At 41.6% G+C, this 27,682-nt stretch overlaps 1 protein-coding gene across 1 annotated transcript; it reads right to left on the bottom strand.

The window, feature by feature from the left end:
- Positions 1-106: 106 nt before the first annotated feature.
- Positions 107-24,343, bottom strand: RNF139 (ring finger protein 139). The gene is made up of 2 exons (XM_029592002.1): positions 23,996-24,343; positions 107-2,366 (listed from the first exon to the last, which is right to left on the bottom strand). The coding sequence occupies exons 1-2, from the start codon at positions 24,159-24,161 to the stop codon at positions 553-555; spliced, it is 1,980 nt and encodes a 659-aa protein (XP_029447862.1). The 5' UTR covers positions 24,162-24,343; the 3' UTR covers positions 107-552.
- Positions 24,344-27,682: the final 3,339 nt, after the last annotated feature.

The following is a 27,682-nucleotide window of genomic DNA, read 5'->3' as shown; positions in this document are numbered from 1 at the left end:
TCACTTCAAAAAGGTGACTCCATCCTTTCAAGTTTAATTTATATATATTTTTACATTTCAGATTCACATTTTGACTTTGTAAATAACTTATTCCAACCTCATCTTATACTATCATTTCCTTTATTATACTTAGAGATTTAATATGGAAGGTCCCTATTTTGTAATATTCAATTTTCTCACATCTTTCCTTTTGAAGATCTTGGATTCTGGCATTTCTGGTGCTAGATGTAGGATTTCTTTGGCACAGTTTATACACTGCATTAGTATAAAAAGCTGCTCTTCAATTTGTCTGAAAGCAGATTTCGTGAAAGCAACCTTTTATTCCATGTACAATAATGTACATAAGTTTAGGCAGGTCACAAAAGAGACCAGCAGTAATGAGAGGTATATTTACAGCAGCACACAACAGTAAACCATTCACAGACTGAACATTAAGATACTGTTTCTTTTGTGCTTTCAGAATTACAAACTGGTAGAACGGAACTTTTGCATTAAACTCAATTTTTAAACAAATACCTCAATGATTCATAGAAAAAAAAATCTTTAATTCCCCTACAAGTCTGTAACCTCCTGAAGATGTTCCTCAGCTGGCACGGCCGCTGGGGCAGGCCAATCTTCTTCCTCATACTCTGTACTGTCATTGTCTTCATTGAGTTCATGCTCAGGTTCGGCCCCTTCATCTACTAACAGCAAAGGATTATTTTCATTTGGTGCAGCAAAGCCATTATTAGCTGAAAAGGGCGTGTTCTCCTTGAGATCATCCTCAATGTAGACCTTTTGATGGCACATTGGACAGGTGTCTTGTATGTACAGCCATTTGCGAAGGCAAAGTGCATGAAAATAGTGATGGCATGGGGTGATACGAGCGGAAGTGTGAAACTCGTGGTAGCAGATTGCACATACATCATCTATTTCACTTAACTGATCTCCCTTTACTTCCGGCAGCGAGTTGATCTTCTTGACAGCAGTTCTGCGGTTCATGAAAGTCTTCCAGCCATTCTTCGCTTGTAAATAGATGTTGAAATAGGCATGTAGACACATCATGCATGCCCGAATCTTACTTCCAGCCTCAAACATCATAGTGTATGCGCCATTCCCAAACATGATTACCCCAAATATAAATTCAATAATATTGCCTGTTGAACGCACATAGTAGACATAATCATCAAGCTTTTCCCATAGCACATTATAGTAACCATCAATCATGAACAGTGTATAAACAGTTAGAGAAACAATTACTTTTAAGCAAAGTTCAACACAAAAGGCTGTCACTGCAAAGAGCCACGTGTTTAGTGCATAATAGTGCCAAAGGATATAACTGAGTAAAATGGGAAGAAAGAAAAGGCAAGCAGAAACCAACAACACTGGGAAATGTCGGCGGAACGATGACACATGGGAGGCACTGAGGGACATTAATACAGGGTCAGTCATTCCATGAATAAAATGTAGAATCGCAGTTAGCAGAAGGCACATATTACGACTTAGACGAACAAGTCTTTCTTCTGGCTTTAGCCCACTCAAACCAGTTTGAAGAGCCAAAATGAAAAACAGAACAGGTGCTACAAAGCCAAGTCTCTTGTCTTCTTCTTCAGTGGACCCAATGAAGGCTAAAATGCCAAGTCCCAAGTAATGAGCGATTGAGGAAATAACAGCACTCATCCCTAAAACAGTTAGAGTAGAATCACAACCACTAATGATGAGGTTGCAGACCAGTTCTGAAAAGTCCTTCCAAGAAATTATGTAGGATGCATTTCCTGCATCACTGGCTGCTACCTTTACAACATACACTAAAACAACAGCTTGAGCAGTTAGTCTTGTCAACCAGAAGACACGCAATATGTCTGGAAAATGGATTCTTTTCCAAGTGTCTTCAACCAGAAGCTGTAATCCATAGACGCGGTACATGTGCTTTATCAGGAGATAAACATACCTGGTTGAGTAGTAGAGCCATTTCACTTTCACAGATAAGCAAAACGTGGTAAACACTGATAGACCCAGGCCTGAAATAAAGACCAACATCTGTTGGATATCAAGAGGCAGTTCAATAATCAACCCTATTACAGGAATCAAAAGATCCAATATGATCAGCTGTGAGAATATGGTTGGAATTTGAAGCAATGTAATAAATCCAATGCCAAAGATAAGTTGCAGGACAATAAGTGCCATCCAGAGTGAAGGTCCATTATAAGGAAGGAATTCTAGTCCAAAAGCTGCTCTGTAGTAGGCACGGTAGAAGTCAATGTGCAAAGTGGCATAATAATTCACCAACACTGATGTTGCAGCCAGTAGAAATGCCAAACTGAACATATAAAACTTGAGAAGTGCTCGTTGTGGCAAGATGAGAACACCACTGGATACAAGCACACCTAAAGAAAACAAAAAGGATCATTTAGTATTTGGCAGAAATCATATGTACATGTTATTTTGACAGTTTGATGATACCACCATTTCTCTCTTGCAGACCCAGCAATTTCTCCTGCTCCATTGGGCCTCCTTTGGACTCCAGGGCTATGAGCCTTCATTCACAACTACCTGAGGAGTGGGGGGAGGATAGATGTACCCCTAATTTATATCTTCCTTTCAAACAGCCATCACTACGAAAGTGGTTCCAGATAACCAGAAACTGGCAAATGTAGTGCGTTTTCACAATAGTGAAAGTGGGAAGAGACTGGTAACTGTAGGCCAGGTAATCTGCTCTAGGTGCTAGGTAAATTAATGGGGTCACATTGCAGAAAAGGATAGTGGAGTATCTTGAATCCACCAGGGTATAAGATCTGAGAGATCACGACAAACATATCTTATCAATTTTTTGTAGACTGGGGACAAGCACTATTTGTGGTGCACTTAGATTTTAGATGATAAATAGAAGGAACCCTAAATATAAATGATGGTCAACAAGTGTCTTATAATGGTAAAAGGGATCAGCAAGCCTGACAGCGTGTCCTGCCAAGAAAAAGGCCCAGGACTGCCCAATCATCCACCTTCAATATATATGCTATTTTAAGAATTTTTTTTTTTTTTTTAAAGAGTATGAAAAATCAATGACAACAGTCATAAGTGTAGAGAAAAGCCTAACTCAGCCAGTGTTTCGCTAATGTTAGCTTCTTCAAGGGTACAAGATTGTTTGTAATCCAAATAATGACTGTTGTCATGAACTGTTATTGTGCAAAGTGGGACTCGTTGTCTCTAGTCCGGGTAGTCTTCAGCCTTTTCCTTGGCAGGACACGCTGTCAAGCTTTCTGGCACCTTTCACCATTATAAGACACTCATTTATATATTGGGCTCCTATTTCTCATCTGATTATTTGTTTGGGTTCCTTTTTTGACTCTTGTTTATGAGTTAGTACTTAGATTTTAGCAATGCTTTTGACACTGTTGCATATAAAATAGCTGAGCCGCCAAGGATGGATCCCATGTTGGTTAATTAGGTTAGAAATTGATTGGGGGAAGAAATTTAGTAACATTTTAGAAAGGTATAAATAAGAGGTTTGTTCTTAACGTGGGCTTAATGAGGTGGGGAAGAGGGGGAGGTTTTCTTTTGCTACTTTTTTCTGTCTCTGAACATCAGCCCTATTTACTATGCATTTTCCCTATAGACACAAAATGGGAGAAAACATTCAGTACATAAGTCCCAGAGTAACATAGTAGAATGTAGCAGAAAAAGACCACCTGATCCATCCAATTTGCCCAGTTATTCCTCTAAGGATATATTCCAATTGTGCCTCTAAGATCTCACTTTATCCAGGGCATTATTTTCTGTCCAATTTGCCCAGTTATTCCTCTAAGGATATATTCCAATTGTGCCTCTAAGATCTCACTTTATCCAGGGCATTATTTTCTGTCCAATTTGCCCAGTTATTCCTCTAAGGATATATTCCAATTGTGCCTCTAAGATCTCACTTTATCCAGGGCATTATTTTCTGTCTTCCTCTATCTTGGGAAGATGAGCATACAAGATTTTTTTTTAGTTTCGGCCCACATCCCAATTGTCTCATGTCTAACTGCAAAGCTCTGTAATCTAACTAGCAGTTGTTGCCTAAACATCTGGCCTCTTAGATCCCTTGCCTAGCCTGCCAGACAGACCCAGATACACAAGTGCCTGCAGCTGTGCTAGGTCTTCTATTTATTGCAGGACATTCAAGCTGCCAGTCAGACCCAGCTTATTGTTCGATTCCATCATCATCACAACCTGATGTAAAGAGCAACCATTACTAGTGAGTCTCCACAGTCTCTTGTGCAGCCTGCCGGATAAGACCAGGCTACATGGGTACCTGTGTTTCTCCTAGGACTATTACAGAACTTGCAGCCTGCCAAACACATCCAGCTACCAGCTGATCCTACCAACCACGGGCAAGTGGTTGCCTGCTTCCACTACTGCTAACATTTCATAGTACGGTACCAACTTGGCCATTCATTCTGGCCACTCATGGTTGATCAAGTCTAGTACAACATCATAACCATTTAAATACATGCAACTAGGTACACTTTTCACTTTTAGCAATTAAGTATCCTCATCCCTTTGATGACAGGCAGTTGATTTTTTTTTTTTTTGGTCAGGAAGAAGCAACAGTTTATGTTGCTACAAGAATAGGTATCTCCATAACAAAATGGAAAAAATGTTGCGGGAACTAATAGGGATATAAAGTCCTAGTTTACAATATGATGAAGGTTCTGACTATTCTCTCTTCATATATATTTGGACTGAATTCCCAATACTTTATTTATGCAATTCACATTTAGTGAATATAATATGAGAGGATACTACCACTATATCATAAAACAGTTATCTAAAGATACGACAAAAGGCCATAGTCATAGCAGCCCAGATGCAATGATCCACAGGTATCCAGGTTTTCTGAAATTTTCTAAGTTTATATTTTGCAGCTGCAAGAGCTTCATATTTGTTATTCATACTCTACTCCGCCAAGTCCATCTCTCTAGGAAGGAACTATCCTTCCAGTTAAGGATACAAAAAGAGGGTGAATAAGCAAAAGTGACACTTCTGAGGAGTAGTGCCAATTGTCAAGGCTTCAACCTGGGCTACAGTCCATTTGCACATCTTTCATATACATTTATAATTCAATCATCTCTACAAATTATTTAAAGTGAAGTTTCTCATTTACTTATCTTGGACTTGGATGGCTAGTCAGGCTTCAAACTCTTAAGGAGTTTCCTTGGGAAATTTAAATATTACCAGGGGAACACAGTTGGTAGGTGAATGTGATTGTCCAGAGAGGATTTTTTTCAAGTAGTAGAAATGATGTCCTGGGAACAGAGGCTAAAATCACAAAAAAAAACAAAAAAATTGCAAGATCCAACATAGCCATGATCTTGCCATGTAGGATTCTTACTATTTTTTTTGTTTTGCAAAAGAAAAAGGTAAGGACCTCCACGTAGAAGACAACTCTTGCAATTTAAACTGCAAGGCTTGTTCATTTTAGTACAAGGCCTGGGGAAAAAATGCTGAAAGCTCAACTGATTGGTTAATGTGGAAATTCTAAGATGTTGAAACTTAGTATAAGGTGGGTAAAGTTGTTAGGGCTACAGCAACGGCCACCAAAAACATGACCTTCCAGATCAGGTACTAAAGCCCACACTAGTTCAGAAGCTCAAAAGGGCTTTCACCAGCTAACCATACTGAAGCCTCATGTCACAGCAGGTGGCCTGTTGGAAGGCTTCCACTGAAGCACAACTAAAAGATGAACAGATTTCCTTCTGCATGCTGGCAAAAAGCACCAGTGGTACTGAGGTGTACCCTAACAGTTGAATTTAAGGCCAGACTCTGAAAAGATGTATAAAGTATTCAAGCATTTTTTGAAACGAGGGAAGGCATCTAGAGTCTTGCCCTCACACCAAACATTACTGCCATTTAAACCCATAAGATGTTCTGAAGGATTCCTTTCTAGAAGCCAAAAGAAAGACTTCATCTGAGCAAGAACAAACCTGTTCCCTCTCAACATCCAGGCTGGAATTTTAAATTAATACAAAAAAAGTTATTACTTAGAGATGCAGAATTTTAAATATTTTGAGGGGAATTTCCCCTAGAAATTCACTGTAAGAGTGTCCCTTCCACTCGCTTTCCCTACTCCGCTGGCCACTTTGCCCTCTCAGGCCCCAACTCCACCTCTAGGCTCAACCCCTTCCACTCTTATCGCCAGTCCCAGAGTTTGACCCCGTTCTCAGTACTGCCTCTCACACAGGCTCCGTCTGTCCCTCCCTCCCTCTCACACACATGCTCCCTCTCTCTAGTACACATACACAACCCTCATACAGGCTCCATCACACACACATACCCTCATACAGGGCCCTCTCTCTTGCATACATACCCACAAAAGCTCCCTCTCTCTCTCACACATACATCCTCACACAGGCTACCTATGTCTCTCTCTCATGCACCCCTTCACACAGGCTCTGCCTCACACATACACAATCCCTTCACACAGGTTAGCACCCTCACATACACACCAGCACCCAATCTCTCACACACATACACACTCCTTCACAATCTCCTCATATAGGCTCCCTCTGGCACCCACATTTAAGATATTCCCCGCTCTCCTCTCACACACACACATACTCTCACCAGGGCCTTGATCTTCGCAGCAAGCAGAGCGCATCCCGTGGCACACGGGGGCCTTCATCTTCGCCACGAACGGCGTGCCAGGACCTTAATCTTCAGCGCTCTGTTCGCGGAATGCAGGGGTCTCCTCTGCCATTTTCTGCACGGGGGGGGGGGGGGGGGGGATTCTGCGCTCCGCAGTAGCGCAGAATTCCCCCAGGACTAAATAATACTTTTAGCAGGAAATTTAATAAAGAAATCAGATCCTAGAGCTAGCAGACGCTGCTAAAGACTGAAAAAGGATCTGCACTTGGCCTGGGTTTCTTTGCTCTAGTCAGGGTAAACCCTGACCTTATCACCATGGAACAGAGTCTTTATGATGAAAGAAGGACCTGAATACATAATCCCTTATCAGTGAAGCTTCAGAGCTTACTTCTGAGGAGACTTCCAACAATGCAGTCAAATTTCAAATTGTCCATTGTGAGGTCACCGTCCCAAGGCGCCCCCCCTCATCCTCTTAAAAAGGGTCATCATAGAACCAACCTAATGACAGGTGGAAGAGTACCCATGAGGTAGTTCAAAATTTCCCCACAAATTCGTAACATATCAACTGAAGAATAGTTAGCGATTTAGGGAAATTAGTTAAAAAGTTTTCCCTTATGGGTTTCTTCAAAATCTCCATTTTCTTAGAGTGCAACATTATTTCTAAGTAGAGCCCCCTTCCAAACTCTTCAAGCAGATACTTTTTCCCTTACAAACGACCAAACGTTCCTCCCATTCCCAAGTCACCATATCCTGTGAAAATAGTTTGTTTGTGACCACCAAAGTAAATTCTCATAGTCTGTCAGTGAAGTTTCCATCCTGGCTACTATTGCTCAAGCTTGCCCCAAGGACACATCTGATGAACCGGCCATCCAGGATAGGAAAAACCGACAGGATTTGGCATAAGAGGGATACTCATTCTGGCAACAGCAGAAGTCCTTCCAAGGTCCCCTCCAGACTATTCAAGCCTGCCTCCTTAAGTTTCTACTCTCTGCATCTTAAGAATATAAGAACATGCCATACTGGGTCAGACCAAGGGTCCATCAAGCCCAGCATCCTGTTTCCAACAGTGGCCAATCCAGGCCATAAGAACCTGGCAAGTACCCAAAAACTAAGTCTATTCCATGTTACTGTTGCTAGTAATAGCAGTGGCTATTTTCTAAGTCAACTTAATTAATAGCAGGTAATGGACTTCTCCTCCAAGAACTTATCCAATCCTTTTTTAAACATAGCTACCCTAACTACACTAACCACATCCTCTGGCAACTAATTCCAGAGTTTAATTGTGCACTGAGTGAAAAAGAACTTTCTCTGATTAGTTTTAAATGTGCCACATGCTAACTTAATGGAGTGCCCCCTAGTCTTTCTATTATCTGAAAGCATAAATAACCGATTCACATCTACCTGTTCTAGACCTCTCATTAAACACCTCTGTCATATCCCCCCTCAGCCGTCTCTTCACCAAGCTGAAAAGTCCTAACCTCTTTAGTCTTTCCTCATAGGGGAGCTGTTCCATTCCCCTTATTTTGGTAGCCCTTCTCTGTACCTTCTCCATCGCAATTATATCTTTTTTGAGATGCGGTGACCAGAATTGTACACAGTATTCAAGGTGCGGTCTCACCATGGAGCGATACAGACGCATTATGACATTTTCCGTTTTATTCACCATTCCCTTTCTAATAATTCCCAACATTCTGTTTGCTTTTTTGACTGCCACAGCACACTGAACCAACGATTTCAATGTGTTATCCACTATGACACCTAGATCTCTTTCTTGGGTGGTAGCACCTAATATGAAACCTAACATTGTGTAACTATAGCATAGGTTATTTTTCCCTATATGCATCACCTTGCACTTATCCACATTAAATTTCATCTGCCATTTCGATGTCCAATTTTCCAGTCTCACAATGTCTTCCTGCAATTTGTCACAATCTGCTTGTGATTTAACTACTCTGAACAATTTTGTATCATCTGCAAATTTGATTACCTCATTCGTCTTATTTCTTTCCAGATCATTTATAAATATATTGAAAAGTACGGGTCCCAATACAGATCCCTGAGGCACTCCACTGCCCACTCCCTTCCACTGTTAATATTGTCCATTTAATCCTACCCTCTGTTTCCTGTCTTTTAGCCAGTTTGCAATCCACGAAAGGACATCGCCTTTCGTGGATTGACTTTTTACTTTTCCTAAAGCCTCTCATGAGGAACTTTGTCAAATGCCTTCTGAAAATCCAAGTACACTAAATCTACTGGTTCACCTTTATCCACATGTTTATTAACTCTTTGTTATTTGGGGGGTAGTCAACAAGAAATCTCCCAATCTACCATTACTTTCAGACTTTGTGGCAGCCTCACCCCCTCTCTCCAGCAGCAGCAGTCTTTTCCATTCCCAGATCCGCTCCCACTATCATGGCCACATCAACTTGCAATGGCTCTATGACATCACTGTTGGCTGCCAGCTCTTACAGCATTTGTGGGGGAAATAAAGGAGTCCTCCTTCCAGAGTTCAAGGAGACCTTGGCTTCAATTCAGCCCAAACACTAAAAGTGCAGATCAAGAGAGTAAAGAAAGGTAACACTCGGCAACTTCCCTTTCCTGCCCATGATAACAATAGAGCTAGTGAGCCAGGAGTAACAAGTTTGCCATCTTGATGACACTCCGTGTGCCCTGATTTTACCATGATAGTAAAATGCCCACATTTACCTCAGCCAATGAGGAGCTATAAGAATAATTGTTCTTTGGACTCCTGAATTTTATTAATGTTCTCACAATAAGAGGTCCTGAAGTATATACATACCGAAGATTTCTCCCTCAATGAAGGGAAAAGGTATCTGATGCTAGTCTGCCTTCTGACTCTGCCCTAGGGCAGGTCAAGACCGTTCAGTTGTGAAATAACCCATTTGCTAATTCTTGGTTCAAAGACCATTTGTAGGAGTGTAAGAACCAACTAAGGCTGTGTTGTACTAAAATGTTCTTTTCCTACCTGGTATATAGCCTTTAAGGTCGTCCCATGAGAGAAGGCCCAGTTCTACATCTGGACAGCTTCCTGGCACAGAAAGATTGATCTGGTTCCTCTCAGATTGTTTAGGTGCCCATCTTCTTTCCAACAGGAAGTACAGAAAGTATGATTTCTTACAGTCTCTTCAACGTATCCTGTAGCAACTAGTGGGCAGATACTGCCACTAGTTTTATAGGGATATTGCAATACCCAAGAAAGTCTAATAATGGCGCCCTGGACTCAGCTTTTCTTTGCATATAAACAGGGAAGAAAATGTACTCAGGGACGGGGCATTCTATTCCTCAACTGAGAAGGGGAGAGATTCAAAGGGAGGTGAGGAGAATGCTCTTATTCAGAACTCGATTTTTCAGATGTGCACATAAATCTCTAGGACTCTACTGAGATTAAAACTGGAGCAGATGTCTCAGACAACACCATCCTTATTGTTATAGCCTTAACAGATGTTCCTGATGCCTCTTTGGGTGCTGGACCCCAATAGCACTGGATAACTGGGAAGGCTTCCCACTTTGAAGTTATTTGACTTTGACTCCGCTTCTGAAGTTGCAACAATAAATCTTTCCTATTGATGTATTGATTCTCTGTTTAATTTCTCTTTCCAAACTGTGTAGTTCCTCCTCCTTCCACTTATTCTTTCCAGAACTAAAATTCATAAACACTCCTTTAAGAGTTGCTTTAGAAGCATCCCATCAAATAGTGGACAAAACCACATATGAATCATTAAATGAAAAATAATCCACAACTGCCTAAACTTAAACTACCAAATTGGATATCTCGAGAAACCTAGAGTTAAACCAACAAATCAGATTGGAAAGGCTTATTCTCTCCCAGGTTAAAATTAGAGAGAATACAGCAAGTGTCAGCAAACCTTTTGAGCCACACCACGCCCCCTTCCATCCATGCAGTTGGTTGGTGACCCCTCCCCAAGTTGGATTACATCATATATAAAATACGCACACACATATTTGTACATACACGCACATGAAGGGCTTCCTGGATTCCTGACCTGGTGTCACTTTTTTTGCCAATGCAAGAAGCTCTTGAACCAGGTGCCAAGCCACATGGAACCATGCCGCTAACAAGTGACTCCCCCATTTTGTTTCTCTTCGAGTGGTGGCAGGGAGCAAGCACACACACACACACACACACAGCAGCACAGACACCACACCCAGAGAGAGAGAGAGAGAAACAAGTAGGCAGAAATCGCCACCTATAGAGGCCACACCAGACAGACAGACCGACCCAGATCCAGAGAAAGATACCACACCCAAACAGGCCATATACCACAAATTGTAAGGGATGGAACTGGTTTTTTTTTTAAAAACTTGAGTGCCAGCCACAGTTTTAGGAGCTGGGAAAAACTCCATCGCATCCTGCTCCAATGGCGGTTGATTTTGGTTCCTTTGGCTTTCCTCTCAGTATCCCACCCAAAACTGTCCTTTGGAATGTTAATTGAGAAAGAAATGCTATTAAAATCATTTTGCCATTTTATGCAGTTCCTCTGAATGAGATTTTGCATGGTGTTCCAGCTTCTCCGAGAAGTTATGTGCATGGTGTTCCATGGTGGGGACACAGTATGAAAGTAGGTGCTCTGAGAGGGGTTTGGTGAGCACATGGTGTGAAAGTATGTGCACTATTCATGGGATTCTACATCCATTATCAAGAGAGGATCTCCAGGTAGCTGCATGCAGTCCCCCGTCCCCCATCTTATTTTTAGACTTTCCTACTAGTAGTATTTTATCTGATCATGCTGTAATATCCAAGATTAAGCAAATGGGAGGAGGGGGGAGGCACACTGGCTGGCTGATGAAGGGTGGGGTGGGGGGGGGGGGGGGGAATGGCAGCATTTTCCAATTTCAGCCCTGCAAATTCAGGAGGAAGGAGCACAGTGGTGTTATCGTAAGCAAGCCATGGCTTAGCTATGGTCTCTTTCCAAAGGCCCTAGAGAAGATCTGCTTCCACTCTGGTGGATCTAGCAAAGGAGCTGCTTCTACTATGGCAGGCCTACATACGGACGGAGCTTCTGCACTATTCCACAGCCCAGAAAGAGTTGCCACTCTCAAACCTCACCCCAGGCACAGTTCCTGCTGCTGTCCCTCCAAGGAAAAAAAGTGATGATGTAGGGGAGGAAAAGGGGGCAGAGAGGCCAGAGAGAGGGATAAAATGGAGGAGAGGGAGAATAAAGAAAAAAAATTAACAAAACATGGCAAAATAAAGATAAGCAAAGGAAAAATAAAAAAAAGAGTAAATGATAAAGCAAAAATAAGTGCCCCAAAAGGTGATGGCAAATATCCTTTTTCGAACATGACACACAGTTATCAATTCATACATCTAGCAAATTATAGAGAGACTGAAGGCATAAATCTTCTTGGATATCAAGATACAGTCTATGCTAGTATGTGTCAGATTTTAACAAAAGAGAAAAATGCTATGCCGCTGAATATACTTGGCTAAGTTCCTAGTTAGCTGGATATCAAGCAGGTCTAGTTTATTAACTGTTAACATGAATATCACTATCCAGTTATGTTAACCAGATAAGTAACTCCTCCCCATTATGCCCATATCCTGGCCATCACTTAGCTGGATAAGTGGCAGCCACTAAACACAATCATATTCAGCCACCACCACTTAGCTGGATAAGTCTGTCTTTATCCAGCTAAATGGTGCTGAATATCTATCAGATTCGAAAGATGTGAAATTGGGAGTCAATCTTTGACCACGCTATAAGCAATTACGCATTATATATGGTCTACAGTGCATATATAAAAATCTAGGAGTAGAGATGAGAGAAAGGTGCAACAATCCAACAAATCAGGAGACTGAAATGGATATTGAAAAGTGCTTTAAAAGCACAGAAGATAAAAACCATCAGCTTGTAATCCCCACACTCTCATACAGCTTTCGAATCACAGGCTCACATCATAAAGATCTTGAAAAATTGGACCCGAGAACAAAAACACTTCATGTCCACTAGGGAATCTATAAGAATCAGTGTGTGTCAAGATGGTGCATCTCAAGAGCTGAATGCAGTAGGGGGGGGGTCATATAGAAATAGATTACACACATGTAGACTAATGCAATATCTGCGTGCACTAAAAGGGCGCTCATGATTAAGCGCCCGCTCTCTTAACACGCGCCGATCCACCTCTCCTGGATGCCAGATTTTACATTAAAATTAGGTGCTGCAGTAAAAAGGAGGTACTAGGGGAAACTGTGCATCCCGTCAACAGCCGCCCAGGAAAGGTGGCTGTTGACGGGTTAAGAAATGGAAGCTCAATTTGAGCGTCTGTTCTCTCTCACTACCGGTCCAATATACAACCACAATATACATGGCCTAGACAGTGTATATTGTGAGTGTATATTGGGCGCCCAGAAATTTGTTTTCTTTTTAATAAAATGTTTCTGCTTTCTGCTGTCCCCCCTACTTAGTATTGCGATGATACTAGTAGATGGGATCACAGAAAGCAGGAATTTTGGATTTTTACAAAGCGCCCTTGAGCGTGGCATAAAATTTGCTGCATTGCAAGGGCGTAATGACCACGCGGAAAATTTCTGGAATCCCGGGGGAGTAGGTAATAGTGCTCAGCACATGCTAATCCCCATTTTGTATTGGGGGTTATGGGCACGCATCCAATTGCATGTTGAGCCATGTGTTGGCCTGTTGATCTGCAATCATAGGCTTCCAGGCACACTATATTTACAAAGCTTCTACACTACCTCTCCAAGTCAAGACATGTCTGAGACAACTCACAAAAGCATGCTGTGGTACATAATTGAATATTAAAAACAAACATTGCATAATAGACATACTTAACAGCATCAACAAATCCAAATACTAAGTGAATGGCCAGCATTGATCTCCATGCTTAAATCTGGACAAGAGTTCTAACAAACAGAAGGAATGATTGAGAATCCTCTAGCACACTTGGAGAAAGAAGCAACAGACTTTGCAAAACAAGAGAAACACTCTTTAAAAAGCTAGATAGTGAACAAGGAAAACAATTGGCAAAAGCATAAATACAGCAAGAAATACAAAGTTACTTCAGCAATTACACATAGGCCAAAACCTGAAATAGAAATGGCTAAGGAGAGATGAACTTAAATTTAAAGGTGAAATACTGATAACTGAAGCACAGAACAGTGGACTACGGACAAGATGGTTCAAAACTAGCATAAGAAAATATTGGTGAAATGTGTTATTTGCGGATGTCAGAAGGTCTGTAAACAGAGAGGCATAGAGGTCATATGGCTTATTAACTAGAAACATCGATATAACTGCACGATCCTGACAATTACAGAGAAGAAAGAAATGGGGATCCCCTGGGACATTCTCAATCCAACAGATAAGCTCAATGCAAGAAAAAACAGACACTGTAGAAAAGAAGACAACCACAAGAACAGTGCTGCTAATAGAAGAATCAGTTCCAACCTATGGAAAAAGACAAGATCCTCAACTACATGTAATCAGATACCAAGAAAATGTGGCTGAAAGATACAGAAATTGTCCCCAAAGCACTAGGCACCACCAGCCTAATTGAAAAGCTTCCAGATGCAACTGTTACCTATATTATATATGTATGTTACACCCTGTGAACTCCATGAGGAGCTCTTTGGCACAATGCAAACAGTAAGAAGAGCACTAGCAGTAAATTTGAGAAACTGATAGAACTGAACATGCTTTGGCTAGCGAATAAGTAACCCAATTTGGAGATGCATTTGTTATAATACTACCACCTTGGAATTCTCCTCCTTAACATTATAGGGGCCGATGCAATACAGTGCACTCAGCAGAGCACACTGGTTAACCCATGGCTGGACATGCGTCCAAGTTTCCCAAGCATTTTTACACCTTTGCACATCCCAGTCTCAGTATCTAAATGTAAATAACAGCAGAGAAAGACTAAAAGGTCTATCCAGTCTGCCCAGTAAGGTGGGTTACCCCCCCCATGCTTTCGGTTTATGGTTGTACATTTAGCTTATCCCTATTGACATTAAGGATATTTCATTATAATACCTCCATGACGCTCTTACATTTTTTAACTTGCCGACTCTAATGCCATCCCCCCTTATGTTAGGTTTTAAGACCCATGCACCCATTTTCACAGTCTCATGTTTATTAATAAAGCTCACTGAATCAATTTAAAAATCAAGAGATGATTAATAGTTGCAGCGAGTGTCACTACTCTACATGTTCACAATATTTCCCAGATCTCTGGAAGCCATTACACCAGGGATAGGCAACTCTAGCCATGGACTGCCACAAACAGGTCTGATTTTCAGGACATCTACAATGAATATTTATGAGATAGATTTGCATACAACAGAGGCAGTGCATTCAAATATATTTTTAAAGTAGACAAAACAAGAAAATACAAAAAGCAAAAAAAAAAAAAATTATACACACATAAAACCAAAAAACAGCAACAAAGCCCAAAAAAATCTCCAAAATAAAAGATATGCAAAAAAATTAAAAATGTTTGCCCTGGCTCCTAAAATTGGTTGGTATCCAGGTTTTCTAAATATGTTTCTACTTTTGCCTGCAGGTTTACAGGTCTCTTCCTGTTTCATTCTACTTACTTTGCTGAGGACACCAATCTGCTAGAAAAATCAATTGAGCCCAGCATCTTATCTCCAACAGTGACTAGTCCCCCAAATAGCTCCAATTCCTCACTTCTCACTCCCTATGACAAAGTGCAGGGTCACCCTGAGTCACCTGGTTAATAACTGTTTATGGACTTTTCTTCCAGGAACTTGTCCCAACCCTTTTTTAAACCCTGCTATGCTAGTTGACTTGGCCACATCCTCCGGCAACAAATTCCAGAGAGAAAAAATACTCTCTCCAATCTGTTTTAAATCTTATACCTGTTAGCTTGAAGGAGCATCCCCTAGTCCTAGTGTTATTTGAAAGGGTAATTAACCACTACTCCACTCACGGGTTTGTATACCTCTCTTCCCCAAACTAAAGAGCCCCAGCGTATGTATCCGTTCTTTATGAAGGAGCTGTTCTAACCCCTTGTTGCCCTTCTCTGTACCTTTTCTCATTCTGCTGTATCTTTTTGAGATGGGGGTGACCAGAACCGCGCATACTACAGCCGCACCACCGATCTAGAGAGACATTCTGATGGTCTCCTTGTCATTCCCCATTACTTTTCTATTAATTCCTAGCATTTGTTTACTTTTTTTGGCTGCTGCCACACACCAAAATCAGGATTTCAACAATCTCAGTGTAAAAACTTTCTTCTAGATGATAAACTCCACTTCTTCCTCAGGGAGGGCAGAAAATGAGCCCAGAATGCTGGGGAGGGAGGAGGGCCCCTCTATTCTAAGCAACACTCAACTGCTGGCAAGCGCAGAGCTCCTATGCAAATGTTAAAAACAATCTTGGCTCTGTATTCCCTCTCGCCATCCATCTTCTGTCTTTTCTTTAAAATGTAAAAGGATCTAATTTTCAGCAGGGGCACGTTCTAAATAGCGTTCCAAGTTCCAAAACAGGCTATTTATCTGCAACAGCACTAAACAATGCTAAAGACTTGTCTAGGAATGTCATATTTAACATGCCTAGAAATAAAGTTTCTTTTATTAGTTAATATAGAGCAATTCATTGTATATCAAACCGGTGAATTGATCAGGAACGGGATGAGTGAGCTAATAAAATCTGCAGATGACACAAAGTTATCCAGAGTAGTTAAATCACAAGCAGATTGTGATAAATTGCAAGAGGAACTTGCGAGACTGGAAGACTGTGCGACCAAATGGCAGATGAAATTTAATGTGGACAAGTGCAAGGTGTTGCATATAGGGAAAAATAACCCATGCTATAGTTATACAATGTTAGGTTCCACATTAGGAGCTACCACTCAGGAAAGGGATCTAGGCATCATAGTGGATAATACATTGAAATTGTCTGCTCAGTGTGCTATGATGGTCAAAAAAGAAAACAGAATATTAGGAAAGGAATGAATGAATAAAATGGTGGATGTCATAGTGCCTCTGTATTGCTCCATGGTGAGACCACACCTTGAATACTGTGTGCAATTCTGGTCGCTACATCTCAAAAAAGATATAGTTGCACTGGTGAAAGTGCAGAGAAGGGCGACCAAAATGAAAAAGGGCATGGAACAGCTCGGCTCCCCTATGAGGAAAGGCTAAAGAGGTTAGGGCTGTTCAGTTTGGAGAAGAGACGGCTGAAGGGGGATATGATAGAGGTCTACAAAATCATGAAAGGACTTGAACAGGTAAATGACTCAGTTATTTACTCTTTCATATTACAGAAGGACTAGGAGGCACTCCGTGAAGTTAGCAAATAGCACATGTAAAACAAATTGGAGAAAGTTAAGCTCTGGAATTCATTGCCAGAGGATGTGGTTAAAGCAGTTAGTATAGCTGGGTTTAAAAAAGGTTTGGATAATTTCTTGGGAGGAGAAGTCCATAAACTGCTATTAATCAATAAGGAATAGCCACTTCTTGTTACCAGCATTAATAGCGTAGGATTTATTTAATGTTTGGGTACTAGCCAGGTACTTGTGACTTGGATTGGCCACTTCTGGAAACAGGATACTAGGCTTGATGGACCCTTGGTCTGACCCAGTACGACAGATCTTATGTTTTTATGTACAATAAATCACAAAGTAATTTATCAAAGTTCAGCAGTAGCAATTACATTAAACAATCTATAAAGAAGCGTATAAAATATATAAAACCACAGAATCCACATAATGATAAGTAAACAAAATAACTACAAGTTCAGTCACAAAAAAATATATACCCTTGTTTAAAACTAGTTTGAAAGCTAACAAAAAATAATATAAAATCATATAATGGGATCACTTATATAAAGCCAGCAATTGTTTGAACACACAACTGGAGAACTTCATTAACACACTGTCCTGTTCAATTCACCTGGCATGGTCTGCTACAAATCCTGTACAGAGAAACATAGGACAGACAACCCGAAGGCTCATCTAGTGCTTCCTGTTCCAGTACCATAGAAACCACTTAATCTCTGGCTTTACTTTCACTTCTAAATAACTAAAGATCCCCTGTTCTTATCCTAGTCTTTCCCTTCACCACTTCCAGGCACCAAGCAACTCTTCAGTCTCATATCTGCACCTTATTCTAAAACTTCCTTTCCACTGAAAAACGTTCACCACCACTTCCATAGGACTGGAAAAGTCTGTGTGCCTGGTCACACGAGCACCTAAAATAGGATGTGCAGTGCTTACCCAGATGACCTGCCACTGTTGCAGCCCGGCCTGGGTCATGGGGACCCACTGCTGCTGTGGCCAGGCAAAAGATCCATCACTGCTGCAGGTAGAAGAAAGACTGGAGGAGAGCAGCACGTTTGTGGATATGAAGAAATGCACCCCTATCAAACTCTTCATGCCTCCCCTCCCCTTGTCCTGAAAGTTTGGTGTGGATAGGACACCAAACACAAAAGGAGGGGAACGGGTTTAGAGTTGGAGAAGAAATACACCCAGACACACAAATCCCATAAGCCTTCTTACCCTTCAGAAACTAAGCTAATAAAAAGAGAACAAAACATAAAGGAAAAAAAAGGTTCCCTAGCTCCTAAAAATTCTTACTGGCATCCAAATCTTTACAATAATTTCCCATCCCTATATAAGCCCCCCTCTTTCTAGCAAATACATATTTAAGTCTAAGTTTCATTTCATAGTTCATTGCAATGACACTGAAATCTGCCCCACCATTAGCCATAACCATATACAAATTTCTATAGCAAAAGGAGGAAACGTGACACCATGAAATGTTTCTACTGCTTATACCTTTCCCCTTAAGCAAAATAGAATTCCTCTAGTTACTACCTCTGGCACGATTTTGTAACCTTCAGACCATCAGATGTTACGGTCATGAAATCTCTTATTTAGTATACACTGGAATTTCTCTCTCCCCCCCCCCCCGTGCTGCTCCTTAAAGTTTCTGCAAACTAAAAGGTAGGACTAAACTTTTTTGCATTAAATCTAAGTTTCCAAGCATCTGACTTCTCCTCCGCTTTCTTGGACATTCCTCATTTTATCTATTCTGCCAGGAGTGGCTGTCTCACTGCAGAATTTTAATTACATCTGCAAAAAGATAAACCTTCCCCACCTGCCTCTCTGTAATAACAGTTAAGAAAATATTGAACAGAACCTTCTGTTCTTTATCACTCAATTGGTTTCTAACGCGAAGGCACCCCTATATCCCTCAAGCACACAACTCAAGTTCACACATTCTGGGTAGTTTTCTGGAGATACGAGGTGTGCTGGGTGTTACTGCAGAACTTAGTACTGTGCACAGGACAGCAAGTTCATACGCCCACTCAGTCTGAAGTTCCTGCCAGCTCTAAGCAGCAGCACCCTGCTGTGGGAGGACCAAGGTGGAAGAAGGAACCATAGTTTGGGGGGGGGGGGGGGTGAGGAAGGAGGAGCAGCCAGGGGAATGCAGGACTGAGAATCTGATCTGTGTGAATTTATCTAGAGTGTGTATGTGTGTTCCCCCTAGGCTTCTCATTTTATTTATGAGCTGTGGGACTTAATGCCAAAATGGAACTATATCATATTCAGTGCATCTCTCTGACCTAACTCTCTGGTCACCCAAATAAATTAATAAGAACATAAAGAATGGCCAAGCTGGGTTAGACCAGTGGTCCATCTAGCCCAGCATCCTGTCTCCAACAGTGGCCCCAGAGTAACTAGATGAACACCAGAGTTCATCCAAGAGACTCTGTAGATCTAGGAAAGTGAAACCACTTGACCTCTACCAATTTATACTATCTGTTTAGGTCCTCCTCTCCCGGGAATGCATCCAGACCCCTCCTGAACCCTGCTATGCTGCTTGGTGGCAGTAGATTCCACAATTTAACCACTCACTGACTAAATATTTTCTTGCGTTCATCTTGAAACTGTTAGCACAGTCTTACTGGATGCTTCCCTGGTCCTAGTATTGTCAGATAGGGCAAACAACTACTTGCTTGTGGTTTGTTCTTTTCCATCCATGATCTTGTAAACCTCCATTATGTATCCCTCAGGCTCCCTTTTCCAAGCTAAAAAGGCCTAATTTTTTTTATCCTCTCTTTATATGCAAGATGCCCCCATCTTTTCACCTTTCTTATTGCCCTTCTCTGTACCCTAAGTGCTGCCATATCCTTTTTGAGATGGGGCGACCAATACCCCAGATGTTGTCACACCAGCACTCTGAGTAAAGACAACTGCCCTTCTCTAGTCCTCTGGAAATACTCCAGTGATTTAACAGACCTAGACATAGACCTACCAGAACCTCCCCGAGCTCCCTTTATATCCTAGGAATCAACCCATGGGGACCCACTGAGTTGTCCACTTTCAAATTTTCCGAGTTCTAAGTGAACCCTTTGAAACGGCCGCCCTATGAGGTAAGGCTAAGGAAGTTAGGGCTGTTCAGTTCGGAGAAGAGACGGGGGGGGGGGGGGGGGGGGGAGATATGATAGAGGTCTACAAAATCATGAAAGGACTTGAAAAAGTTAATGTAAAATCGGTTATTTACTCTCTCAGATAATAGAAGGACTAGGGGGGGCACTCCATGAAGTTAGCAAGCGGCTCATTTAAAACAAAGAAAATTCTTTTTCACTCAGCGCATAGTTAAACTCTGGAATTCATTGCCAGAGGATGTGGTTACAGTAGTTAGTGTAACTGGGTTTAAAAAAAGGTTTGGATAAGTTCCTAGAGGAAAAATCCATAAACTGCTATTAATTAATAAGCAATAGTAGCTTGAGATTTATTTAAGGTTTGGATACTTGCCAGGTACTTGTGACTTGGATTGGCCACTGTTGGAAACAGGATGCTGGGCTTGATGGACCCTTGGTCTGAGCCAGTATGGCAGTTCTTATGTTCTTATATATCCTCTTGCATGGCATTTCTTAACCATGAGTCGGTGGTGGCAGAGGAAGAATTTAGCAGCACGACTAACAAGGAGCAGCTGCTTCCTCCACATGGCTCCTTTTCTCCAGTTCCATGTTTTTCCAGTCTTTTTTAGTGTTTTATTTTCATCTATATTCCATTTATGTATGCAATTACTTGTAAGCCGCCTAGAGCTGTTGTCGTAGGCAGCACACAAATAAAACACCATACCATGCATCTATCCACCCTTTCACCTGCTCCCTAAGCTCCCTAAACCCAGCCTGGCCCCTGCTGCTGCAGCAGTTGAGGTGAAACCACACCCCATTTTCTGTCCCCACCTCCTGCACAAGCCACAGATCTAGTAGCCCAAGTGTGGTGAGGAAGCTGCAGGGGATGAACCTGACATACTGGGTTAGAAAATAAGCGCTGGGAGATGAGAAGGGGAAAGGGTGGGATACACCTTGTTGACATGGCAATTGGCTGTGGTCCAAAAGGGAGGGAAGAAGCAGCTCGGAGGGCTCTCTTGGGAGCTGGAGCCCTGAGGTGTGGGCTGGGAAGGGCAAGGAAAGAGACCCACAGAAAAGCACTGCTGTTAGTATTAGCTTAGTATTTATGATATTCATATTGCTTTCGTTAACCTAGAGAACCTTAATTTGGAAAAATGTATTGGGTTTTTGTTTGTTTTTTTTAATATCACAAAATAAAAGGAAGGCAGTAGTCCTCTTTTCCTTTAAAAATTAGTCTCATTACAATTTTAGTCTCATTACAATTTTAATTTTATATAAAAATAAACATGAAAAGAAGTTACACGCATATTTTTTTACTTCAAAAACAGTTTAACAAAATTTGTTTTGAAAATGAGACCAGGGAGCAATGTGAGTAAAGCCAAGACTGGATCTGCCTTGTCAACCCAATTTAAAATATATTCTGTATATTTACATGTAGGAAACTAAAAATGCTTGAGACCTGTTGTGACCCCCTATAGCCACAGTAGGGGAAGGCCCCTACCCCCATTCTTCTGTTAGCTGGTCCATGTCAATTTGTGAGAGCAGCCATCCAGTCTCAGGCATCAAGAAGGTTGAGAAACACTACTCTAGCATACCCTGTCATCAATGTTCTATCCCAATCCCTTCTTTGGTAGAAACTGAAGAAATATTCAGTATATTTACTTTTTCATCTCTCAGTCTTACAAGTCCCTCACTTCCTTCTTTCAGAGGAAATTATATCATGTATTGTCCAAGCCATGTGAAAAGAAAGTACTTCTTAACCGATCTGAGCAGAGATAGACAATTCCAGTTCTCAAGGGCAGCAAATAAGTCTCATTTTGATAGAATCAAAACGTGCAAAATTAACCAAACTCTTAAATGTACATAAATATAGCCAAAGAGTAATCACTGTAGTTATCTTAGAAGTTATCTTGTGTTGCAATTCAAGGATGGTTGCTGCCAACCTCTAATTAGCCCAAAATGGAAACAATCTGGAGAACATTTTTATCTAAAGCAACACTTCCAAAAATAATGACAGAACTTTCAATAGATGAAACAAATTTGTAGAAAAAGTAGTTTTGATATCATTTAGAAAAAAGTCTTACAAATGCCCCATCACAACATAACTCAGAGTGCCGTTCCAATTATCAGAAACTTGTATTAGTAGTACCCTGATAACTGAGGTACTCTGACTTCAAAGGTATTGGTATGGAAATACAGAGATATGATTGTAATAAAACATGCAAGACTAGCAATCTACATATAAGAAAAACAAGCAGTAATGTTGCTTTGAAGCAGCCAAAAATGTCAACTGCAAAAACAGATGATGCCAACAAAAAAGGACTACCTGGTGAGTTCAGTCTGCCCATGAATTAATTCATCTACCTCATTCATCTGATAAAATCTCTCTCAGGATAAGAAACAAAGACCATGCATACCAAGACTTTATACTTTGTCAGAAAGGGACCTGCAGAGGGCCAGAGAATGACTTTCATTTCTACTACTTAATGTTTTTATAGTGCTACATGATATACCCAGTGCTGCAACAGAAAATGATGGGAGCATCACACCACACAGTCAGTAAGACAGCAGTCTCAATTTCCAGAAACAAGGCAACCAGAAGCAAAAAGAAGCATCTTCAGGAGCCAGTGATACCCTACAGAGGAGGCTCCAATGTAAAAAGGTGCACTTGGCTGTGCACACATTAGCATGCAATTGTGCACACATTTTTGTGCGTACAGCTTTATTCTTAATGTTAACAGGAAGTTTACCGCACAAAAAAGTATATATAAATTAGTGTTCCTCCATGCAAATCCCGCATTAATCAAGACTGTTATTACTCCCCAATGCAGACAGTTCACTGGCTTAACTAATATTTTTTGGCACTGGAAGTTTAACTGTCAGAGGTGGTGCAGTTTCTGGGGCTACTGTCCATCTATGGAGTTAGACACAGAATTCACAGTACTCACTGTTTGTGAGTATTGTGTGCACAACAACTTTGTTGCATAAGAGTTGTAAACCTAAAAGGTGTTTACACAGAACATATTAGGCGCACAAAATATGTGATCCTAGAAGTTAGGAACACAATAGGAGTTATTATAAAAGCTGCACTCATAAGTCTGGAGTACAACGTTTGTGCTTCCAACTTGTATTGTGCCCCTGCTTTTAAGGACATAACTTTTATGCTCCTAGCTCATGTTTTGTGTACACAACGTTTATGAGCACAAATGTTCTACACACAATGCAACTATGCACAAATCATGCTTACTGCATGCTAAGCATGTGTCTGTATACACATTTTTGGGTTAATGCATTAGTGTAAGTCCTGATTTCATTTATTTTACTAAAATGTTATATCCCACTTGTAAAACGTGTTACCCATGCAGTTGTACAGATATGCATTAGCATACCATTAGATTACTGCATCAGGAGTTAGTTGTTTTGGGTTTTTTTTAGCATGAGTAAAGAAAACATGCACAAAGATTCTTTTTTTTTTTTTTTTTAACTCAAATCGTTACATTGGGCCCGAACGAAGATCAGGAATCCCGGCAACTGGGCACATGATCTTACATGTCTAACCCTTTGTAGAACCCAACATCACTCTACTGACCCTACCAAGTTCCTTCCCTCTCCTACGTGCAAGTGACCACAACTTGACAAAACTAGATTCTGTACAGCTATTATAATATATATTGTGATTTTTAAAAATCGCACTACATCTTTTTTTTTTTTTTTTTTGGAAGAGGTCAATAAAATGAAACTGACTCTTTGCAGACTGACACTTTCCATCGGACCACTATAAAAACTAGCCAGACATAACCATGTCCATGAGCACTTAAGCCGGCCCAGGCCGCTGCTTTTGGTTTCTCTCCTGGGGGAGGGAGTGGGGGGGGGGTTGTTTATTCTCACAGTGGTTGCCTCCGCTCAGGGAACGGTCCTGCGGCGCTCCAACAGAAAACGGAAATTCAACACTTTCAAGGGCGGCAGCTTTAATCCCCTCCCCCCGCCCGGGCGCTCACCCGTCAGCCGGAGCAAGATGTGGCCGGCCGTGCTCAGGCAGCCCGCGCTCGGGTCGTGGTACGAGTTAAAGATGGCGTCGATGGTGAAAACGCAGGGAGCCCGGAGCACCACGTCGAGCACGGCCCGGACCCGCTGCGCCACCCGCACCGGAGGAGCCGCCGCCATGAGGAAGCCGCCCAGCCTCAGCTCTCCCCGGCTACTTCCCCTCCGCTTCCTCCTCCTCCCGCGGCGCCTCCATCTTGACCTATCGGCGCTTACTCTGCCGGGCGGGGAACCGCCAAGCAGCTCTCGCGGCACCTCACGTCATAATCGAGCGCTCCCGGGGTCATCACTTCCGCTCTCTCAGGAGAGGGGGGCGGAGCTTTAGTGGAGGGGGCTGCTGGTGGGCGGGGTTTAGGCGAGGAGCCGCTGCTCTGCTCGTCATCATCGCAGACAGGCTCGTCGCGATTGTAAAGGATGACGTGTCTGCGCACCTACTTCAAAATTACAGGATGAGGGAGGGGGTGGCTCTTCTCTCCATGTCTAACCATATTCTCACCTTTAATTCCACCTCTCCTCCTCCAGTAACACTCCATAATCTTCTAGCATCAATGAAGAAAATTGGTTTGATGGCCAGGCTTTTATAGCTCTCCTGGGGGGATTGGTAGCTCTTTGGTTGCTGCTATTGTTTGGTCCAATTTGACCCTTAGGGTGGTCGACAGAATCGCAGGTCACTTGAAGGGATGTGTTTAGATTTAAAACTAAATTTCCTATTTTTGTTTCATTTTGTTTTGAAAACATGAAAAAAAGTTGTTGTTTTTTAAGAGTCAATAGCAGCTAGCCCTGAGGCACTTCTCTCCCTGTGCAAAAATCCTCTTTAGCCTTTCCTCATTAGGTAGCTATTCCATCCCCTTTTTCATCTTGGTTGTCCTTCTCTGTGCCTTTTTTGAGCTGCAGCGACCAAAACTGCACACAGTACTCTAGGTGCCATCAAACCATGGAGCGATACTGAGGTATTATGACAGTCTCCATTTTATTCACCATTCCTTTCTTAATAATTCCTAACATTCTGTTTGCTTTTTTGACCACAGCCATCGATGATGCACAGATCCTTTTTCCTGGGAAGTAATTCCTAATATAGAATCTAATATTGTATGACTACAATGTGAGTTATTTTTCCTCAAGTGCATCACTTTGCACTTGTCCACATTATACTTCATCTGCCATTTGGATGCCCAGTTGCCCAGTCTCCCAACCTTACACGGTCTTCCTACAATTTGTTACGATCTGCATATGATTTCACCACTTTGAATAATTTAATGTCATCAGCAACTTAGATCACCTCACTTGTCATTCCCCTTTTCAGATCATTTCTAAATATATTAAAACACCAGTCCCAGGACAGATCCCTAAGACATTACACTATTTACCTTTCTCCACCCAGAAAACTGACCATTTATTCCTACTCTTTGTTTCTTTTAACCAGTTTGCAATCCACAATAGGACATTATCCCCTTCCCATTATTTTTTATTTTTCTCTGGAATCTCTCATGTGTGAATCTGTTAAATGCCTTCTGAAAATCCAAATATACTATATCCAGCAGGTCACCATAATCCACGTTTATTAACCCATTCAAAAAAATGTAGCAGATTGGTGAGGCAAGACTTCCCTTGTATAAATCCATACTTGCTGTACCCCATTAAATCATGTCTTTCTATATGTTCTGTGATTTTATTCCTTAGAATAGTTCCTACAATTTTTCCTGGCAGTTAAGGGCCTCATTTTCCAATATCGCATTGGTAATGCATTAAGGGGCATTTCCCATGCAAATGAGGCTTATTTTGTGCAGCGGGGAAACTGTATTCGCGAAAACATCTTCGCGGTGCGCAATAAAACAACCAAAGAATCATCACAGTGCAGAGAGAGAGAGAAAGAGAGAGACTTGCTATAGTGTCTTTTCCCTAGACAGGTATTTGTATCCCTATGAGAGGCCCACCTAGTAACTCGAGGTGGGGATTAGGTATGAGTGTAGGGGGTTGGGGGCCACTTTCACATTCAACATGAGACGTACGAACAGAACAGTGGTCTCTTGTGAAGATTTGCTGGCCTTCGGAGTGAGGAAACTCACTCCAAGATGAGATTTGGACAATGTTCTCTCCACCTAGCTTGTTGTTGCCCAGGTAGAGTGTCCATCAAGCTAGGTGGAGAGAACATTGTCCAAATCTCATCTTGGAGTGAGTTTCCTCACTCCGAAGGCCATCAAATCTTCACAAGAGACCACTGTTCTGTTCGTACGTCTCATGTTGAATGTGAAAGTGGCCCCCAACCCCCTACACTCATACCTAATCCCCACCTCAAGTTCTAAGGTGGGCCTCTCATAGGGATACAAATACCTGTCTAGGGAAACGATACTAACCGCAATCAACCTCTTGCACACAACGTCAACTAACTGGCTCCCTGCTTTGGATATATTTAAAGAAAGATTTTATTATGAGGTTTTGTCTCTACAGCCAGTTTCTTTTCAAATTCTCTTTTTGCCCACATTATAAATGTTTTACATCTAACTTGCCAGTGCTTATGCTTTTTCCTATTTTTTTCATTTGAATCCTTTTTCCAGTTTTTTAAAGAAATTCTTTTGGCTAAAATAGCCTCTTTCACCTCACTTTTTTAATGTTATTTTTATATAATTTTACAAAACTAACACAAATGCATACTTGTGACAGAAAAAGGAGGTTCTCTCAAAGTATAACTGAATACAACATAAGCATCTCCATTACACATTATATTATGAGTATTTCCTCCTAATTTAAGGAAATATTGGGAGGGAGGCAAGAGGCCAGTAACAAAAAATTAAAGTGAAATTTTTATGTAATAAGAGTATTAAACTAAACAGAGATTGAAACTCCTTAATCATATGCCCTCCGACAGAGTACATAGCTGTTCATCTAGGATGAGACTCCAGAAATGCCCTTAATTGAGATGGTTCGAAAAAAAACAAACGCAGAATTCTGCTAGAGCTACCTCAGGAAGATGAAGTAACTGAGAGAGGGATACTCCTTGTGAGTTTTGCATTTCTACAGGATAAGAATACTGTTCTTAGATATTTTTTTAGGAACAGGAATTTTTTGTATTATGGCTTTTCCCAGATATTGTATGCATAACTCAGGAAAGGAGGAAAAAATTCCTCTCAATGAGAATTGGGAATATGTTCTAAGTTTACTCTCCTCTACCCATGCAAGTGTGTAAAAAATTCACCTCTCAATTTAACCATGCTGGCTGACATTTGGCCTTCCACCTTTTCTAATGCATGGAATACATCAGGTCTGAACTTTCAATATGGTATTTTCATATAATGTCCATGCCTGATGTACACTCTTTATCTCTATAGCTGCACTTTTGTTGCGCTTGGCAGACTGCAGGCTATTCCCACGGCCTGCCGTGCTCAACTCCCGACCTGTCAAACGGGTCTGCCACGCTCCTGTTGCCAATGCTGCCTTGCCACCATGCCCTTGCAGCACCTAGTCTTCTGCTGGTTCACTTTGCACGGCCGGCGCTGACACTGATTGCCTCCCGCGGCTTTGACGCAGTTGACATCTCCCTGCACCCAACACCTCTAGGTACGCGCGCATGCCTCTCTTGGAGATTTAAAGGGCCTGCAGTGGAAAAGCCCTGCGGCTCTTCCTGATGATCCCAGCAACTCTGCCCT

This window comes from Rhinatrema bivittatum, chromosome 2, assembly GCF_901001135.1.
Source record: "Rhinatrema bivittatum chromosome 2, aRhiBiv1.1, whole genome shotgun sequence".
Lineage (NCBI taxonomy): Eukaryota > Metazoa > Chordata > Amphibia > Gymnophiona > Rhinatrematidae > Rhinatrema > Rhinatrema bivittatum.
The sequence above is the reverse complement of the archived record's forward strand: the minus strand, read 5'-3'. Positions and strand labels throughout refer to the sequence as shown.

Bases quoted from the DNA above. Each gene is read 5' to 3' on its own strand.
- RNF139 (XM_029592002.1), bottom strand. From the start codon at position 24,161: ATGGCGGCGGCTCCTCCGGTGCGGGTGGCGCAGCGGGTCCGGGCCGTG. The intron at 2,367-23,995 runs GTGAGCGCCCGG...TGTTTTCTTTAG, and splicing joins CATCTTGCTCCGGCTGACGG to GTGTGCTTGTATCCAGTGGT.